Source organism: Eulemur rufifrons, chromosome 28 (genome assembly GCF_041146395.1).
Source record: "Eulemur rufifrons isolate Redbay chromosome 28, OSU_ERuf_1, whole genome shotgun sequence".
Lineage (NCBI taxonomy): Eukaryota > Metazoa > Chordata > Mammalia > Primates > Lemuridae > Eulemur > Eulemur rufifrons.
Window position 1 is genome coordinate 36,957,972 of NC_091010.1, and position 21,807 is coordinate 36,979,778.

Consider the following 21,807-nt stretch of genomic DNA (forward strand, 5'->3'; position numbering starts at 1 on the left):
GCCACGGAGGAGTGCCACTCAGAACCTGCCACAGTGAGCATAGTTGGATCTGCCACGTCATTCATACCAAGGCCACACTTCCCGGTGTTGCCCCCAGACAATCACTAACTAAGCATAGCAGAAGTACAAGAATTGGGCCATTCTTGCCCATCACAAGACCCCTTCATCAAGCATTTTTTACTGTGGAACTCGTCTTCATCCTTCCCGACGCTTTCTCAAGACTACACTGTGGACAGTCTAAGGATCTTCCTGTCCAATCATCCCTTTCTCCATCCCTCCTTTCACAAATGCCAGATCTGCACTGCAGTCTGAAGCTTCTCCAACCTGGTTCTACTCCTTTCTTTCCCCTTTACCCTAAACAGATGTTTTCCCCAGTAATCTCGGCATATCTAATCCCATCTCGGCATCTGCTTCTTGAAAGACACAGGTGGTACCATAAGCAGCCCAAGAAAACAGGCAATATAATGGAATTTCAGAACTGACTCACTCACCACTCATCTGACAAGGAGGACTCCATTCCAAATAGAATGTATAGCACAGATAGTCCCCGGCAAGGGTGGCAGCCCAGTTGCTGAAGGTTTCACTGGTATTGACCTAGGAAAATACCCTGGTAGAGGGGAATGCCCTTGGCAGTTCAATGATTCAGGAATTTGAAAGGTATTTAGGAACAATTCCTACAAAGACAGCAGAGTTGGTAAGTAGTTACTAAGTTGTATTAGTGCCCCACAGAGAAATAACATGAAAGTGAGTATGGTTGACAAATAGCTACAAGCTAAGTGAGAAAACCAGAGGGCCTCTTTCGTGGCTTAGCTCTTGCAGTGGAAAAGCAGACACAGCCGAGGAGCAGATTCAGGATCTGCTAGCTAGAAATGCAGAACTCTAGAGACCTTAGATAATCAGCCAATGCGGATCAGTCACGCTAAGTTGACCAGGACCCTGGTTGGGAAAACGCAGGACCCTGGGATATGGGATGGGGACATCTAGGTGGATACCCCAAGGATCTTGGCTGTGCAGACCCTACAGAGTTTGCAGAGGGGCGCACTCCTCCACAGTAAGAACTGGCACTTCCCCCATGTGGAAGACACTGCAGAAGCTTCAGTTCCACAAGGCAACTGGTGCCCCCTAAGGAGATGCCCCACCTTCTCTTCTGACTCCCAGGCCAATGGGTAGGATTAAACCCACAATAACCCAACTCACACAACCCAAGTTAAGTAACTTACAGTTATGGAGATCAGAAGTCTGAAATAGGTCTTACTGGGCTAAAATCAAAGTGTTGGCAGGCTGCATTCCTTCTGGAGCCTCTATGGGAGAATCTGTTTCCTGGTCTATTCCAGCTTTTAGAGGCTGCCTGAATTCTTTCATTCATGGCCCTTTTCTCCCTCTTCAAAGCCAGCAATGTAGCATCTTCAAGTCTCTCTTCCTCTCTAGTATTTCTGCCTCCCTATTTCACTGATAAAGGCTCCTGTAATTACTTTGGGATACTAGGATACACCTGAATAAACCAGGATAATCTCCCCAACCTAAGATCCTTGATTTAACCACACCTGCAAAGCTCTTTTCTCCATGTAAAGTAATAGATTCACAAGTTCCAGGGATTAAGTCATGGTCATCTTTAGGAAGAGGGGGCATTATTCTACCTATCTCAGGTGACCCTTTGGAACCTGGAAAAAGTCATATCCCACACTGATTGAAGTAGAAATGCCTACGTTTCTCTGTAAGATGGTTGAGGAAAAAATAAAAAGGCTCAGACGGGCACCTGCTTACCTGCTGCTGCCCCATAACTCCACACTGAAGGTGCACCTCATTCTCTCTATCAGAGTGAGCTCCCTCCCAGCAAGTACAGGGTTTGGCGTTTAAATGATTCCCGCCCCCCCCCGAGAGTGGGTCAGTGAGTTAGTGGGTGAGTGAGTGAATGAGTAAAAAAGAAAAAAAAGAGAGGGAAAAAAAAATAAATGATTTCCCCCAAAACTGAGAGGGGTTTTCTGGAGGAGCTTGACTCTAAGATTAGTCAATTTTTCTTTCCTCCAAATTCTTTGATTCCTCAGGCAAGTAGACGTAGGGCACACTTGCCCTGGAAGCTCTTGTGCCCCTTGCGCTCAGGTCCCTGGTGCAGTTGTTCACGGCTCTGCCATTGTACGTCAGCTTCCAAAATCCTTCCTCCCAGCTCAGCACGCTCTCACGGCCACAGCAGCTTAAAGGCAGATTCAGAACACGGAGATTGCAGAACCTCTGCGAAAGTGAGCATCAGGCCCAGATCAGCTCTAGCCACACAAATCTGTAGCTTCTCCTGGAAGCAGAAACGGAATCAGAAAGGTGTTGTGTTCTAACTTGGGAAACTTGAGGGGAAGGGAGAGACCAGCAAACCTACATTGGGACCTAAATTCAAACCAAGCATACGATGGAGAGGGAACACAACACAAATGAATCGTTTACATAACAGAAATTTATTTTCATAATGTTCCATAATTATACTTCTAATCCAAAGTCTAAGCTTTCCTCTTTTCTCCTCAAAATTTTTAAAGTTTCCTTCTTTTAAAACTCGTGATTTGAAGAATGGGGGAGGGGATATAAAATCTATTTGACAACAAGGGTCAGACACTCAACGTTTTCTTTATCAGGTTCATAAATCTTGTCAGCTGCTTTCTGTGCAGTTGCCTCATGGGGTGTTGTAGACACATAACAATTTAGAATGAGAGGATGAGATACCCACGATCTCATTTGGTGCTCAGTTCAGCCCAGAGAAGTAGATACATTATTTTCTGTTGACAGGTGGGGAAACTGAGTCTCAGATTCGCACAGAGGGTGAGGGACACAGCCAGGATTCCAAGAGCCCACCTTGTCCTGTCCTCTATCCTAAAGGCCTGCTCTCAGCCAACTTTCAGATATAGAGTACCCAAAATAGTCTCCCTAAAAATAGCTTCTGGACAAGTGACCTTCAGGAGTTTCTGTTCTTTAAAGTCTATTCCTTACTGGCAAGGTACAAAATCTATGATCTCCAGAGGGTGACTTTGAACATTGAATCTCAGAGAATTAAGCTATAAATTTTGCTCTCATGGCTAAGAAACCCAGAGCCTACTACAAACGTGGGAAGAGACTAGAGGTGATGCATCTTATACAAATTAAGAATTCCTTGGAGACATCCTTTCTCTCCAGGTATCCTTCAAAACGCGGACAACGTTAGTAGCAGTGGATGGCTGTGTTTTTGAGAAGTGACATGCAACGACCACCCATCATAAGCAGGACACAATTTCGAACATCCAGAAGGAGCAAATCGCATGCTTCTCCAAGAGCCTCTAAAGTGTCTCTATCCCAGGGACAGGCCAACTAAAAATGGGGGCTCTTGTGACTGTCCTTGTCAAGCAGAAGATCATGACTTCAACTGTGTGAAAACTAAAAAGATCCGTGGAGAGGCTACGTGGTACAGTGGCATCAGCTTGTGCTTAGGAATCAGGCAGGCCTGGGTTTTAATTCTAGCACTTCTACTTTCTAACTCTATGCCTTGCACAAGTTGGTTCAATGCTCTCAACTCATGTATAAAATAGGGATAAGATCACTAGTCCATAATGAAATGTAAATCAGTGAATACATCAGAAGCACCAAGCACAGTGTCCGGCATGTGAGAGACCAGTATTGAAAATATATTAAATAAATAGGCCACATTCAACTAAATTTAAGAAACATTGAGACAGTCAAAGTTAAACAGATTTCTTACCCTCAGAGCTTCTGGAAACCTGTATTATGCTAATGAGCACTGTAAATTTGCGAGAGAGGGTTTGAGTATATAGCAGTTCCCAAACATACTGGATCATGGAACTTTTTTCATGGTACTAATATAAACAATGCTGGGAACACCAGTTTGGAGCTAAATCGAACAGCTCCTTAGCGAACATTACTGTCCTCCCTTCTCCTCCCATCCAGACTTCTTTACCCCCTAAAACTAACATGCAAATGAGACACTGGTCCCTGTGACTACAGAGACATCAGAAATATACTTTTGGGTTTTGACTTTTTAATCTTGAACCTTATCATTTAAAATGCTAATTTTAAAAAAGGAAATGATTCAATATGTATTAAGATACTTATGAGTATTATTTATATTGAATTAAAAATGGCTGTGAGAATGTCTCCAAAGGGTTCAGCCAAAACACTAGAATGTAAATTTGATGAAATTAAAATGTGTGGTCTTAAATAAAAAGCGAAAGATTTCCTCTCATTGTCATCTGGCATCCTTTTGTGGTCTTTGCATCATTTCCTGTCTGCTTCAGTAGATGGCACTGCAGATTTAACACAGAGACGATCCCATAGAGTAAATGTAGGTTCGTCCTGGGGTGAATACTCTGCTTTTGCCCCCTCTCGAGTGTTTGATGATGTCAATCCACCGAGAGGGGGGACCTGTGTATTTTGTTGAAGTGGAATGGGGGTAAAATAGTATAAAAAATGTTTTCCTGACCCTCCTGGAAACTCTACCTGTGTATCTTAACCCCTTTGAAAATGGGCATCTGTGGAATTCTGTAGCTCAAGAGGGGCAAGTATGAGGCCATCATTTGGCCACTGACCCAGGCCCTGTCGGTGTCAGACAGTGCTAATCAATCACAGCCACTTTCCCACTGGAACCCAATACGTCTTTCAGTCCTTTCCAATGCACTTTTCTGAGCAAGTACTATGAACCCCTTAACAAAGGCACCAAAGATGAAATCTATTTATAATACCTGCCATCGAGTTCAGAGACTTTCAAGATCAAATCTTTGGTAAGACTCCGAGTTGTTAAGAAACTTATCCAAAGCTTACCAGATGGTTTATGACAGAACTGGGACAAGGATCCAGGACTCAACTCTCACTGAAGAATGTATTCCACCCTGGCTTAATCCCCTACTGCTAAGAGTCAGACTGCGTAAGTACAAGCCCTGAGGACCAAGTTCAGAAAGTCAAGTACCAAGCATTGTTTTGTTTGGGCTTCAGGGGCCCCAGGAATCACTTGAAAAGGGGGAGGGGAAGAACAGGCAGAAGTTAAATCCAGAAGCAGTTGGTGAGGGCCAGTACTATCTGTGCAGGCCAATTTTGTCTTGGCCCGAGATAGCCCTGCAGTGTGGACCCAGAAGGGCATGGCCCTCCATTTGGGGCTTGCCACCTTCAAATGCAAAGGCTTTTTACCCCCTTGGTTTTTGAGGCAGTCAGATATCAATTTTGAGTCCAATGGCAGGTCCTTTTATTAATATTGCATTTCCAAGGACTTTCTATGACTTCTCATCTTCTAATCCTGTTGTCTAAAAGTGGGGAAAAGCTGATGATGAAGCCCTCCAACTATATCCTGCTACTTTTTTCCCCAAAACTACTGATGTCAGAATGAGCATTTTAAGTGGACTTCAGGACATTTCTAGATCAAACCTAGACAGAATTTTAAATATCATGCATTTAAAAGTAATGTTGTCACCCTCTGGCTCATTTCTGATTTTCATCTAGCAGTTGCAACTCTTCAAAGCACTGATATTCTCTAGTCAAAACAGATTTGAAATCTCATTTTTAAAATTTCTTCTTTCCTTTACCCTATCCCTACCAGTCATACTAATTCCTGTCTGTTTTGCATCCACTCTCTTTAAAAATGTCAGTGAAATATTTCAAGCATATAGAAAAGGTGAAAAAATAACATAATGAACACCCATGTACCCATCATTAAGCTCTATCAAATGTTTGCATTTCACCATACTTACTTCATTTTTTAGTAAAAGTATTATTAACTGTTGATGACCTTGAAAAGCCCTTCCTGATTCCATTTACTCATCACTTCAGTCAACAAACATCTGTATGTCATTGCCACGTGCCAGGCCCTGTTCTAGCAGTGAGACTACATCAGTAAATGAGACAAAATGCCTGTTTTCTTGGAGGAGAGAAGTCATCTCCATCCCAAATTTGGTGTAAATTGTTCCACACACTTTTTCTCATTTATTCCACTTTATATATCCCAAACAGTACACAGTGTTGTCTTGCATGTTTTCAAACTTTATCTGAAGGGTACTTTAATAACATGCAGTTCATATGATTCTGCAACTTATAATACCTTTCTGCTTTACATTTTGATAATTACCTTCAGACACGTAGCTCTAGTTCATACACGCTAACCACAGTATGCCTTCATGTGGAACAACATAATTTATTGACCCATTTTCCTTGTTGAAGGACATTTAGGCATTAATAGAGTGGTCTTACTTTGTCATGGGTTGCTTTGGAAAGAAGAGAGAAGAGTTTAAATGTAATTGAGGTTTTGTGCCATGTGAAGACCAACTGATGCCATGATATCTGCTTAAATATGAACTTTGCAATAGGACAAGTAGAGAAGAGTGATGATTAGAGGTGAGTCATTACAACTCACTATAGCATAGACAGGCAGACTCCAAAAAAATAAATAAATAAATAAAAACCCATACAAGAGCAGTCAGAACCATAAGCACATTGAAGTGGCAATTTAATTTCAGCAATATAGCATCATGTATCACATTTAATAATTGTTATTATTCAATCACTTACCCTGCTTTTTTCTGCGTAAAGTATATTTCATGTTGACCCAGTAATTTATAAGTGAAAGTTTTTTACTAGAAGGATTCTAACTTAATAAATACATAAAAAAGGTAGAATTAGAAAGTTACTATTTTGTAATCCCCAAAGAAATAATAGATCTAGTGAACAATCATCTATGGCTGCTAAAACCAAAGATAAAAGTTGACAGGGATCTTTATAATAGACAGATCAGACTGATGACTCCTGGATGTCATGTCAGCCCTAATATAAGTGAGACAAACAAACATTATGTATCTCTTGTTTCATAAAATAGAAAATAAACTACACTACCAAAAAAGTATTCTTGCCAAAAGAAAAAAAATTAACCTAAATCTAATCAAACTGTAAGGTCTAGCTAATATTTACAGGAAACAGCAGAAATATAGGAAGAAGTTAAAACACCATGAGGAAGCATTTGGCCAGAATGTTGGAAAATCTTGAGAAACAACATGGTTTCCTTAACAAATAAAGACATGAAAGGGAGTAGCATGAGAAATATTGCACATTAAGAGTGAAATGAGAGAAATAAACCAAGCACTATACGTGGAATTTGTTTGGACTCTGATTAAATAAATCCAGTGTAAAAAGACACGTTTTAGATAATCAAGGAAATTTGGACTGTATATAGATGAAATTAAGGGGTTATTGTTAACTTTGTTAGATATGAAAGTGACCCCGTGGCTAAGTTTTTTTTTTTTTTAAAAAGTCTTTATTAGTCAGAGAAATATACTATTTACAGGAGAAATAGCCCAGCTCAATGCCCCCCACCCCAGAAAGTGGTAAAGAGATAGAGGAAACAAGATTGGGGCAAAATGTTGATAATTTCTGAAGCTGGATGATGGGGTAGGTGGAGTATCATCATATTATTCTCTCTGCTTGTTTGTATTTTTCAAAATTTCTATAATAAAATTATTTTTGGGTCTCAAAATACTCAGTGACAGTCTAAGCTTGGAATCATAGTGGAATTTTCATGATGCTCCTACAACAGTGGAGACACAGGAAGATTAATACCTATAGGAGAAGAGCATCACACTCCTCTGAGTAGACTTCATATCCCCCAACCAGCAGAAAACATATTTCCCAGAGGTCCCCACTAAATTTTATACTAAAAGATGGACACTGAGATGCTACTTGCTTAATTCAAAGATAATAAAATACTTCCCAGAGATTGGAAGATTTCCCTTCACTAGGATCTGTAAAGCCTTCTCTATTCAAAAAAGCATTTCCTGACATAGAAAATATTCACCTATTTAAATGTGAAATAAATCACTCACAGGGAGAAAAAAAAATTCACTGATACTACTTTTGCAATACCTTTCTACAATATGAATGTAATCATCTTCTTCCTTAATTTAAAACTGGGACTATCAAAGTTTTTAAGTATATCATGATTCTTCTCTGGCTTTGCCTCCATGTCAACAGAAAGATGACATTTCCCCTGTTGGCTGCAGAGCTTGTAATACTTGCATAATAAATTGGAGAGGAAAAAGACCAACTCAGTTCAATTGCAACTGAGAATAAGCATGTGTAATTATGTTTGTCCTGATTCTTCCATCTTATAAATATAGTAATATATATTCATAGATGTACCCACAGCTCATAAAAGATTGATTTTCAAAATTGCAGAATGTTTATTCTCTATAAACTTTTAAAGCTGATGAATCCCAACTGATTCATTTGGCTTTTTATGATATGTAAATTAGTTTTAGGATTTACTATAGTCTTTGACAATGATAGATGACACTCATAAGCAACCAGTGACAATGAAGTCAGTTGCCATAAAGTGACCATAGGGTCCGGGAAAGCAAAGAACAGACATGATTACTCTGTCCTCAAAACTGCAAGGCACACAAGAATCTCTTTTGGCAGATGCCTAAAGGGTAGGAAATTAATATATTGACCAGTGTATTTATTTCCAAGGGCGGTCATAACAAAAGACCACAGACTGGGTGGCTTAAACAACAGAAATGTATTGTCTCATAATTCTGGAGGCTAGAAGTTCTAGATCAAAGTATTGGCAGGGCTGGTACCTTCCAAGGGCTGTAAGAGGGAATCTGTTCCATGTGTCTCTCCTAGCTTCTGGTGGTTTGCTGGTCATCTTTGCATTCCTTTGCCTGCAGAGACATCACTCTGATCCTTGCCTTCACATTCACATTTTGTTCTTCCTGTGTTGTCTCTTCATATGGCATTCTTTTTATAAATACACCAGTCATAATATATCCGGAGTCCAACTTCCTCCAGTATGACGTCATCTTAACTAATCACATCTGCAATGACTTGATTTCCAAATGAGGTCACATTACATTCTAAGGTACTAGGGGTTAGGACTTTAATGTATATTTTTAGGGAGGACATAATTCAACTCCTACCAGCCAAGAGAGTCAGAAAACAAAAAGGTCACCATACCATTTTCCCCAGTTCAGCTGGTAAAGATCTGCTTTCTGATTTTATACAAATATGTTGCTATTTCTTCTAGCCACAGTAGAAGAAAGTGTCTAAATGATAGCCTTAATGGGGCTATGATCAGTGTATTAGTTAGAATACAGGTTCCAGCTGCTCTAACAATGAAATGTTACAGTGAAAAATGAGATGGAAGTTTATTTTCCCATCAGTTAATCATCTGAGAATAAGCAGTCCAGGGATGATGTGACAACTCTGAATTATCAAGAACCCAAGATTCTTTTATATTATTCCCATCTTTAATGTGAAGCTGCCATCTCTGGGCTTAAATGGCTGCTTTAAATCTTGCCATCATGCTCACTACACCTCTATTAAGAAAGAAATTGGGGTAAGGGAGTGTGTGCCCATTCCTTTTGAGATTGCAAGTGGGAAATAGAACACATCATTTTTCTCAACCTATTGAACAGAACTTGGCCAATGGCGATACCCAGCTGCCAAAGGCAGTCCTGGGCTATACCCAGGCTGGGAAATGCAGTCCTAAACCCCTGACCAATTAAAACAATCACTGTGGAAGAATAGGAAAGCAGACACGGTATGGTCACTAAGTCTCTGCCAAAGCCAGTCAACCTGGCTTGGCAGTAATATTCCCCAATGCCTTGCAAACTTTTTGCATTCTTATGAAATTGCTCACTTTCAAGTTTCAAAGACTTCATTCGGTTCTTATCCTTTCAGGTCTCTCTACAACATTTGGTATAATTGACCAGTTCTGGACAAGTAAATGTAAGGGAAATTCTACTTGTATTCCTACTAAATATTCCAAAAAGAGATTCTAAAGAGAACCCTCTTCTCCCATTTTGCTTCTATATGCAATTGTATGAAGACATGAGGTAGCCATCTTTGCACTGAGAGGACAAACCTAAGAATTTTAAATCAATATGTTAAGAAAAGTATCAGTGACATCTCTGAGTGGCTACACCAAACCTGAAATATGTCACCTCCAGACTTATTGCTATGTGAGATTATAAAGTTTTTTAGTGCTTGGATCACTGCTGATCAGGAATATTTTGTTACTTATAGCTGAATGCATTGTAACTAGTTGTGTGAGGAACGTGCAAATGTCCCTCTCTGGCACCATATCACTCTAAAATTCCCAAAGCCAGCATAAACCAGCAAGTCAGTTTGGATACCCGGGAAGAAAAAGCATCATTTGGAAGAACTAAAGACATGAAGGGATCATCTAGTGATGAAACTTTTTGGCTAAAGATGAAATCCATATGCTAATATTATAAAAGGACAATGAGCTTGCTTACGTTGGAGGAGAAGCACAATAGGGTAAATCGGAAAAGGATATTCACATGTAAATTCATCCTGGGTCTCTTTGTTCAGAATTAGCTCATAAATCAATTTGATAGTTAGCTACCTGTCTAGGAAACTCTCAGTTGCTCTACTAGTGAAAAAAAAACAAAAGACAACCATATGTATTTACCAGCAGATCTTCGGAAATTGGGAAGGAATTGATGAAGAAGTGGTTCCATTGTTTCTGAGTGGTTATTTACAGAAGTCATTTGTACCACTTTCCAACCTGATTTACATGTAATCTACCACCTTTTGTTCCATCTCTTTTTAAAAAAATAAGTGTTTATTTGTCTACATTACCTCTCCTTAGAAAATACTTTCACAAGTATAATTCTTAATTTATTATTAAATGTTCTATTTAATATTGACAATTTTACGTAATATTCATCAAAAAATATAGACCTGGAAAGGGGACCATTCAGTGTTTTTTGAAGTTACAGAATCCTTAAAACCAGAGTAGGCAGGGTCCAACAAATAAAACACAGACACTTCGACATACGAAAGAAAATCTCCAAAATTGCTCTCCCACCTACCCAACCCAGTATTTTCCACATTTTCCACCTCTCTCAGGAGTTTCCAACACGTGGTTTGACTCCAATGAGCCACTCCCAGCAGCAGCCACAGACACAAATTGGATCCATGTTTTTACATCAACAGATCAGATCTGTTACCTCCTGGTGTTCTTTTATGCGCAGATGAATAACTATGATATATCTATAATGTAGAAATGTGGTTTTCTTTTGACACATAAGCTGCAAAAAATGAACTGCATGAGTGGAAGAGATGATAGCTAGTGAGAAATAGGTTTCTGTGGGTTATCTGGTGCCAAGAGTACTGGTTGACAGACGGCTGGGTGCAGAAGGTTTAATAGGTGGTACAATGGCCCCTTAGAACAGCTGCCAGGGAGCAACAGAGAATGACAAGCAGACTGAGGAAAGCTTCAGTGGGAGGAATGGAGATGGTGGAAAATAATTCATAAATTTTTCTGAGTAATGAGAAATCTTCTTTTTAAAACCATATCATAATTTCTAATACAATTTTTTGTCTGGGGTCAACTACTTTCAGAATCACTTTCTCTTTTAGGCCCCGGAACTTTTACACTAAAGATTGTGGTGTCATTTGGAAAAATGATCACAAACCCTTGGAAATCTGATTTGATTAGCTAATTCTCCAGCAATTAACTTCCATAGAAACAATCTCTAGAATAGCAATTCATCAAAAAGTGTTCCAGGTTCATTCTAATTCAATATATTATGTTTAAGAGACTAAGCCATATATAAATGATTGTTAGGATTATCATAATTATATTATTAATATTTTCAAACCTTAAAGTTTATTTTTGAAATAAAGGTCGACTTTTTTTCTCCTAAAATGCCAAAGCTTTTACATATACAAAAGTATGATGTGGGGTTTGGAAATTTGTTTGACAGTCTGGGAAGCTCCTAGTTAACTTAAATAATAATTTTGAATGCAATTAGTACTTTGAAGCAATTGATGTCAGATTTTCATACCTAATTCTTTGGGACATTAAACTGGGTGTTTCACAATGCCCCAAAATAACTTCCAAAACAGTATTTATCAAACTGTTGGAAAACAGTATTTATCAAACTGTCTGGAGCCTCTTTCTCCCAAAATTAGAGTATCCAACACAAATTATATATAAGATGTAACTTGAAGATTACTGATTTTTGAATACTTCCCCAGAATTTATATATCAAATTGAATATTTTCTTCATCCGATTAGTCACCTTTTGACACTTACACATACATCCCAAATACAATCACTAATTGTCAAGGCCCAGGTACCAGTAAAATGCAGGGCATCTGAGTAAGTCTTAATAAATATTCTGTGATTGAATGGGTCCATGAATGAATGAGTGAGTGACTGAGCAGTGATAAAAGAACAAAAATGAATTTAGAACCCTCCTTTTAAGGACTGCCTTCCCAGCCAGTAATACTTTCATTTTAATATCTACACTAATGGCAAAGCTTTGTGGTTTGGGGTGAATTGGATTAACGAAAACAGTCAAAAATCATTTAGAATAAGCCTTGAGACACAATCCATTGGGATAAGGACACTTAGGAAAACACAAGGCATGATCAAAATATTACAAGTCTGACTTTCTCATAATTGGGCTCTGAAGGCAATTCCAGAAATGATTTGAGCATCAACAACTCTGGACTAGGCATGTCAATTGCAGGGTGACTGATTCGAAAGGCTATGCTCATTTGAATGTAGGAAAACTGGCATGCTAATTTTCTATTCCTCTGATTATATATTTAAGGTCAAGGTTTACATAATATTTTGTAAATGTGATTGGGGGCAAGGTCCTATAACCTTATTCTAATCTTAAATCCACAAAACCTCATATTTCCCATCTCTATGATGAAGAATCAAACTAGATTCCTATAAACTCCTCCAGTGCTAACATTCAATAATTTTATAAATAAATATGTTAAACATTGTTTACATATCTTCAACCATTTTTACTAACATTTCAGAGGTTTTGTATTGAAGGAACTGCCCCTTAAACAACCCCACGGCCTTAAGGGAAATCATGCTTTAAGCTGAAGACCACGAGGTACATGGCTGCCGGAGCAAGAAAAATGGGACAATCTCTCTCTCTCTCTCTCTCTCTCTCTCTCACACACACACACACATACACACACATCTCTGTCCCATTAGCAGCAAACTCTCTGTCCCCAAGCAGGGACGATTATAGAGGTCAACATGGTAATTCACTAGTTCACATTCATGTGAAATCACTTATATAACGTATACAGAGTAAAGCTGCTCTTCAAATGATTTGTCAACTCTTCACTAAGTAGTTACAACTTCAAAAGTGGAGGAAGTGCCTTCAAATGAAAGTATGACAGCGGGCTTCAGAATGTCCTGCTTCCGATTGTGTCCGAAATATTTTATTCTGTAGATTCCAGGCTGGGCAGTGTCTGGAATATGCCATTCTATCGTTGCATTGCTCTGACCCAGTAATCCCTTGTGCCAATGAAAACTGTTGGTAGAAAACAAACAAGCAAAATCCAACTTAACTCTTAAAAATGTGTAATTAGAAAAATGCATAATTATTCATTTAATGAATATTCAGGAAGTACCTACCATGAGCAAGGCACTATTTAGACACTGAGGATACAGCAATGAACAAAATAGACATAAATACCTATTTTCTAGAAGAGAAACCTTTAAAAAGAAACAGCTATTTGTAGAAATATCTTTACTTGTTCTACCTTTCTAACTACCTAAATTCTATGCATCCCTGGAAGCCTTACCTGATACTCAGAACACAGGATGTCTCCTGCTTTGGAATTGCTACAGCATCCTTTTAGCCCTTATCGTACTCTGTATCAACTGACACTTCTTTTCACATCTAGACTCATTTGTTAAAAATACATATTTAGTGAGTACATGTGCCAGACTCTATTCTAGAAGTACTGTGGATATAGTAGTGAGCAAGAGAGACACAGTCAAAAGTTTCATGCAGCTTATGTTCTACTGGGGCGGAGATGGAAATAAAGGCAATAAACAAACCAATACATTTTAGAATTTTAAGAATGGTAAGTGTAATGTAGAAAACAAGACAGTAGCCTCTCTAAGGAGATGTCATTTAAACTGAGTCTACAGAGATCTGGAGGAAGGACATTCTAGGAAGAAGGAACAGAGAATACAAAGTGTCCAAAGCAGGAACAAACTTGGTGCGGCCAAGAAACAGAAAGCAGGTCTGCTTGTACGGGGAACAGTGAACTGTGGAATAACGGTTGAGATGAAAGAAACACACGGGGTTAGATCATGTTGGCCCCTGTAGACCACAGAAGAGAGTTCAGATATTTTTAAAGATACAGTGAGATACAATGGGCTAACCAACTGATGTCCTCAGTTAGGTAGAAAGCAAATTCCTTGGGCAAAGAGAATGCACTCAATATCCTATGTTTCTCAATAATAGGACAGTACTCTCAATACATATTTGATGATACTGCTACTAATTAAAAAAGCAGAGTTCTAAACATATTCTCAGTGTTGACTGCTATTCTGACTTTTAGCTTTTGAAAATAAATCATCCTTTTTTTATTATCTGCATAACCTTTTTTTTACAATAAATATCTATTACTTGTTAAAAATTACCCATTCTCTAGAGTTCTAAAGACCAAGGAAAAAATTATGCCCATGTTTATATATGGCTATCAAAATGAGCCACATGGCCAAATCCCTACTTTCACTTAATCATCTGAACCAAACTAACATACAAGTAATCACTTTGTTTGAGGCAATCTGAATTAGACACAAATTGCCAAAAACTTTTCCCACTTACATGCCACTGTTCTGTGGTGTGAAATTTATAGACCTGGGAACAGAAATGTTTTCTTATTTCAGGTGCATTGTCAGATCTTCAAAATATCTATTCAGCATAGGAATTTGGGGGCAAAAGGCACAGAGATATGTCATATTATCTCCTTGCTTAAGTCAGTAAGAGTTAAACACCCAAGCCTCTAGTAACTCAAATGAAGAATCACTGGCCATATACAAACATGCAATGCATGTCAGGTATAAATTCATTATTTTCCCAATAGAAATGTCAGGCTCTACAGAGACATCTCAACACCCTCACTCAACATTCCTTTCAACCAATTTGCAAGAAAGCTAGTTAGCTTTTTAGTAGTACCTGTGACCGTGGGAAAAAAAACAGAACTAACAGATGTCTGTAAGAAGAAATGCCATAACCTCATTAGCACCTGATCTTACCTAAGCACACACCACATTGTTTTGTAGAAAAAGAGAATCAAAATGAAGTCTAATAAATCAACTAAATATGTCCAGAAGGCAATTTGATATCATTAATATCATGTATTGAGTCAGCCTTCCCATTTGTCTTCCCTGCATCACAAACCAACTGTTTTCAAGGCCTGAAAGACATATTTAATAGACATGCTCACCGGGTCTCCCAGGAGGCATCATTATACACTATCTGCCACGATGCTGAAGTGGCCTCATATTTCTCCACAGTGAGGAAGGTCTGATGAGTCTGAAATGCAATTAATACAACTGATTAGGCATAGCACAGTCACAGGAAGGAAATTGGTTTTAAATATCCTCCTTGTTGACCATATGCTAATTTACCAATACCTTGTGTGAAAATGTATTTGCATTTCATCCAAATTTGTAGTTGTTCCTCTTAATATTCTATGCAATGTCTTCAGAATGTTAATTTACCTAGTCTATTAAAAACCATGACTTTTCTTAGAAATTTGAAAGAAGCATAATTTTGGATCTGATTGCAAATTTTGGAAATTAGGGCAAAGAAGAGACTGGGAATAAAACTTGAGATTTAAAAAAGGCATAAGTCAAACTTTTTCATGACATGTTCATTGATCTATATTCCAAGACTTCCTCTAGTCACCTCAAGATTTAGGAGGGAAAATGGTAAAATTTCATCATCTTTCCATTTCCAGGTAAATGAATTATTAGCTAATGTACCTCCCTGAGTGAAAGAATTGAAAAAAAATACATAAATCTTTCTTGTCCTGGGGTTCTAAAGGCAGTCCCTATATTTTGTCATAATGGATTCCTAGAAATTACATCATAAGCAGATTTTATTTCCCCATTGGAAGATTGTTATAATTGAAACATTTGTTTCAGATGAAGAATCAGTTTAAAATAAAGCACAGATGTGAATAATATGACAAGTTAATAGAGACAAACGCCATAAATCTAAATTATCCCTTAAAATTCTTTAGATTGTAGACCTTAAAGGCAGGAATTATGTCTAATTCACCTTTACCCATCATAGTTCTTTACACTTGTCATTTACTGGTGCTCAGAGAACTCTTGGCTAGATGGATCACTTATTTACAGAAGGGTCTTGTATTAATAATTATTTAAAATTCATCTCTAATTATTCAACTGATGGATTACATTCAATAAAGACATTTTCATAAGCATGACAACCTGTAAAGAGAGCTGTTTCTGTCCATTTAAGGTAAAATGGCATTGGGAAGGCCTTAGATGGAGCAGGAGATAGGGTGGGCTCTAATGAGTAGGTCTAAGGTACAGACTGGAGAACAAGTCTAGGCCTCTGAATATCAAGGACAAAGTGTGTGACTATCCTTTCCCCACCTCCCTACCATAATCTCTTCCAGATGCATAACTAATTAATACAAGTTACCTAATCTCTCTAGGCCTCAGTTTACTTATCTGTAAAACAGGGATAATGAAACTTATTTGGTAGCAGTGAGGATTAAATTAGATTCATGCGATGATATACATAAAGCACCTAGCCTAGTACCTGTAAATAGTAAGCATTCAATAAATAGTGATGAAGATACAATGATTACTAATAAAGGAGGGTACTGGAAATTGTTTTATACCCAGTCCCAGAGCATTCTTAGAAAATAATTTTATTACCATTATAGTGCTTTAAGCATTTTGTTCTCCAGCTTCTCCATGGCAATAATGCTGATAGAATTTTTCCTCCCTAAGGATATCAGATAATAGCCAAACCTACAGTTTTGATATAACACTTTGATATCTTTAGGAAATACTATAAACATTATAACATTATATATTTATAATATATAAATATTCCAGCATAGCTTGACTTCCTAGAGAAATTATTTCGAACAGGTGCATATTGTTTATCCACGAAGCCCAACATTTTTCCCCAATGTTGTATTGGACAATGTCATATTGTCATAATTGTTATCATTGCAATAAATTATATTTTAATGAACAGAAATGGAAGGCTCATTTGGAAGAAAGGTATTGTGGATTATAAGTGACTGTGCCCTGGGAAGAACAGCTCATCGACAGAGTAAATGCATCCTCAGCTATAGTAAAAAACATGACCTTGAAATCACAGTCACATGACCACTCTCTTTTGCACTATAAATTTCTTTATTGTTTGAATGTTTACAACTAGATGTCCAATTATTGCTTGTATATTTATAAAAACATTTTAAGGAAGCTATGGAAGAGTAAAATTATTTTATTTTATTAATAGAGATATATGTATATAATTTATCATGTCTATGATAAAAACAAAAGTCTGAAATGCTTTGTAAGAAACTATTAACAGTGATTATCTCTGAAAAGCAGGTTTGTGGGTAGAGGGATATTTTTACATTCTATTTTATACACTTTTATATTGCTTTTACATTGGACATGTATTCCATTGTACCATTTTTTTTTTTTTTTTTTGGTTAAGAATAGTATAGTATCAGTTTTATTTAGAATTTATTTGACAATTATAATTGAACTTTTTAATGGTCTATTGACCATTTATTTGTATTTCGTTGAACTGTCTGTTAATAGATTTTTTTGCATTTTTTTATGAAACATTTGTTTTTGAAATAACTTGTAATAGTGCTTGCAGTATTTTCCCAGATTTTCACTTCTCTTAATTTTGTTCAAAAGTTTTAAATTTGTATATCATTGTTTATATAGAAGTTTTTTTTTTTTTTTTTTGGTGGGGGTGCTCCTGTTGCTTTAGCTCTTTTTTTTTTTTTAAGATTTATTTTTTTTTTATGTAGAAAGAGAAATTTTATTCTTTATTTTTTTTTTATTTTTTCTTTGTTTTTCAGCTCATTATGGGGGTATTGTACCATTTTTTAAGATTAATAAATAAATGTCCTACTAGTGCTAGTGGTAAAGAGCAGGGAAATGGCCAATGCAAGATAAAGTAAAGCACATGGGCCAGGATTCCAAACCAGGTGAGCATCCGCCAGAGAGCCGTGATCATCTCGCAACAGTAGAAAGAGGCCCAGAAGTAGCAATGCTGGAGGAGAAGCAGAAGCCAAAAAGGGAGGAAGGAGCCAAAGATACACTTCACTAGATTGGTCCTTTGGTTATTTAACCATATTTGTAATAATAGAGTTCTAAATTTGAATACAGTCACGTTAGGTCTGATGGAGGGTAAACAGGTGGCAAGAAAGTGGCTAAGGGTGGAGAGTGGGAACCGAGTTGTAGCTAGGAACCAAATTGTGGCTAGGAACTGTTCCCTGGTGGAACTGTTCCTAGTAACCTTTAACTGACCTAGAGCTCATTGCCATCTAATTGGCATGGCATGGGTGGAGCATCGTAAAGGATTATGGGGAAGACGCATGCACAGAAAGGGAAACTGTTACATAACCAACCTATTATGTACCTTGTTATGTAATCTGTCATATAATCATAACCTGTCAATCACCTCAAAGGGCAGGAAACGACAACCAATCCAAGCAGGAGAAAGGCAGCACAAACTAGTGAGCTTAAAAAAGGCAGCTTGTGCTCAGACTTCGGTATCTTCCTCCATAGGTAGAGACTGACCGGTTCCGCTCTCTCTGGGACATATTTTTACTTTGTGTAGCTTCCTTCTTTACTTTCATTCTTTCGTCTATGTGATAAACTGTTTGTATGACATTGTTTTGTGTTTGTGATCACTCTGTCATTGGCTCTACTTAGTGTCAGTACTTATTCTTGACACTAGGAACCAGGGGACCAGGAAACATCCAGAAAAACCTAGCAGTCATGTCTTGGATATGTATGGAAAAATGTGGCATTAGGTGATTTCATTATTGTGTGAACATCAAAGAGTGTACTTACACAAACCTAGATGGTACAGTCTACTACACACCTAGCCTATATGGTGCAGACTATTCCTCCTGGGCTACAAACCTGTACAGCATGTTACTATACTGAAAACTGTAGACAAGTGTAACACAGTGGTATCTGTGTATCTAAACATAGAAAAGGTAAATAAAATATGGTATTATAATCTTATGGGACCACAATTGGCTATTCAGTCCGTCACTGACTGAAACATCATTATGTGGCCATGACTTTACATAAATGGGATTGTGTTCAAATTCACCTCTTCTTGAGAGAAAATTCCATTCTATATGCATTGTGCTGTATGTGGTCCTAAGAAGAGACAGTTATTTTTCTCCTGTGTGCTTTTTCCCAGACTCACTTCACATTAATTGTACCCACTGAAAATATTTCCACACCCACAAAATAACATGGAAAAAAAGTTGGCACATTTTATCTTTATATTCTTAACATCTAGAGGGATATTCAAGTGAACGAATGACTAAAAAGTGGATTTGAATTTGTAAAAGAAAATGATTGATACTTACGCGGTTCTCTGCTGAATTCTTCGGGTTAGCACCTACAAATACAACTTCAGCAACTTCTCCCTGAAAATAAAAACTCATTTGATGACTTTTAATAAAAGGATTTTTGCTGTATTCATATTTGAGGCATTATCTATTATACATTCTAGGATTTAGGGTGCCTATATGGATTCTATTCTACTTAATCAGTGAATTATCTTCTAAGAATATTAAAGAGAATAACCCTTGCAATAATAGACACAAGAAGTTCTGACCAGTAAATTACTCCAGAATTTTTGGCCAATGAATTTGTTTTTGGTAGACTCAAATACAGACGAAGACCTAGAGCTATAGTTCCTATTAGTGACAGCACATTAAAAGGGCTTCTTTAGCCCTTATTATTTTCTTACACCTCCCTCCCACATAAATACAGGGGATTGACTGAGTCAAATAAGAGCAGTCAAAACTTCCCATGGATGACTTACACTTACATTACACTTATATTTATAATTAAACTTATATTTATATAAGAGGGAGTGACACCAACCAAACTGAAAAATGTCATAATTCAAAAGGATTTTACTTCAATATGTGTTTGGGGGTGGGGGGGTGCTAGGGGAAGTAGGGAAGGGATTTGCCCAAGACAAAAAGCTGCCCTGGCCCTGCCTAAAAAGCTTAGTAATAGTTAAAACAATAGGTAAAAGCAATGAAACTAAGAGCTAGTTCTTTGAAGATACAAATTTCCAAAATCAGGAAGAAAGAGGAAGCATCATTAACAACCCTCAGAAATTAAAAGAATTATAAGGAAATATTAATATCATGAACAACAAAAGAACAAATTTTATATTATACCAACAAATTAAATAACTCAGATGAAATAGGAAATTTCTTAGAAAGATGCAAATTCCTAAAAAGATATAGATTTCTAAAAAGACAATTTAAATTCCTGGAAAGACACATAATTGACTCAAGGAAAAAAAAAATAGAAAATCTGAATGGACCTATAACAAGTAAAGAAACTGAATTAGGAACTGAAATTTTTACCATAAAGAAAAGCCCAGGTCCATATGGCTTTGCTGGTAAATCCAATTAAATATTTAAAGAAGAAATAATACCAATCCTTTGCATACTTTTTCAAAAAATACAGAAGTAACCATTGTTCAGTTTATTCTTTGAGACCAGTATTATCCCGATACCAAAGGCAGACAAAGACAATACATGAAAAGAAAACTACAAGTATCCCTCATGGAGATGAGTAGAAAACTCCTTAGCAATATATTAGCAAACATGTAAAAAGTATTACATGCCATGACTAAAGGGCATTTAACAACTGAAAATCAATTAATGCAATATACCATATTAAAAGAATAAAAGACAAAACCACATGACCAGTTCAGTAGACACAGAAAACCATTTGCAAAAATTCAACACTCATTCCTAACAAAAACCCTCAACAAACTAGACATAGAAGGGAACTTTCTCAGCATGATAAAGGGCATCTATAAAATCCTAAAGAAAACATCATACTAAATGATGAAAAACTGAATACTATTTTCCTAAGATCAGAAACAAGACAAGGAAATGCAGTCTCACAACTTCTATTCAACACTGTGTTGAATCTTGAGCAAAAAGAACAAAGCTAGAGGCATCCCATCTCCTGACTTTAAAATATACTACAAAACAGTATAGTACTACAAAACAGTATATATACTAAAAAAATAGTATAGTACTGGCATTAAAAACAGACATATAGACCAATGGAATAGAATAGAGAGCCCAGAAATAAACCCATGCATTTATGGCCAATTGATTTTTGACAATGGTGCCAAGAACACACAGTGGGGAAAGGACAGTGTCTTCAATAAATGATGTTGGTAAAACTGGATATCACAAGCAGAGGAATGAAATTATACCCTTATCTCACACCATATACAAAAATCAACTCAAAATGGATTAAAGACTTAAACATAATACCTGAAACTATAAAACTACTAGAATAATACACAGGGTGAAAGCTCCAGGACATTGGTCTAGGTAATGATTGTTTTAATGTGACCCTAAAAGCATAAGCAACAAAAGTGAAAATAGAAAAATGGATTACATCAAACTAAAAACCTTCTGCACAGCAAAGGAAACAATCAACAAAATGAAAAACCAGCCTATGGAATGGGAGAACATGTTTGCAAACAAAATATCTTAATAAGGGGTTAGTATCCAAAATAAATAAGAAACTCAAACAACACAATAGCAAGAAAACAACCTAATTAAAAAATGGACAAAATACCTGAATAAACATTTCTCAAAATAAGAAATGCAAATAGCCAACAGATATATGAAAAAACGTTCAACATCACTAATCATCAGAGAAATGCTTCACACTTTTTTGAATGGATATTATCAAAA

At 37.1% G+C, this 21,807-nt stretch overlaps 1 protein-coding gene across 4 annotated transcripts in view; it reads right to left on the minus strand.

Moving 5' to 3' along the window:
* Positions 1-11,929: 11,929 nt before the first annotated feature.
* The window catches only part of ASAH2 (N-acylsphingosine amidohydrolase 2), an 82,871-nt gene continuing 72,993 nt past the window's right edge, over positions 11,930-21,807 (minus strand). For all 4 annotated transcript variants that reach the window (XM_069459785.1, XM_069459781.1, XM_069459784.1 and 1 more), the window contains 3 exons: positions 19,429-19,488; positions 15,253-15,341; positions 11,930-13,319 (listed from right to left, as the gene is read on the minus strand). In XM_069459785.1, coding sequence (XP_069315886.1) covers positions 13,130-13,319; positions 15,253-15,341; positions 19,429-19,488 — 339 coding nt within the window. In that variant the 3' untranslated portion in view covers positions 11,930-13,129. The remainder of the gene's footprint in view (positions 13,320-15,252; positions 15,342-19,428; positions 19,489-21,807) is intronic.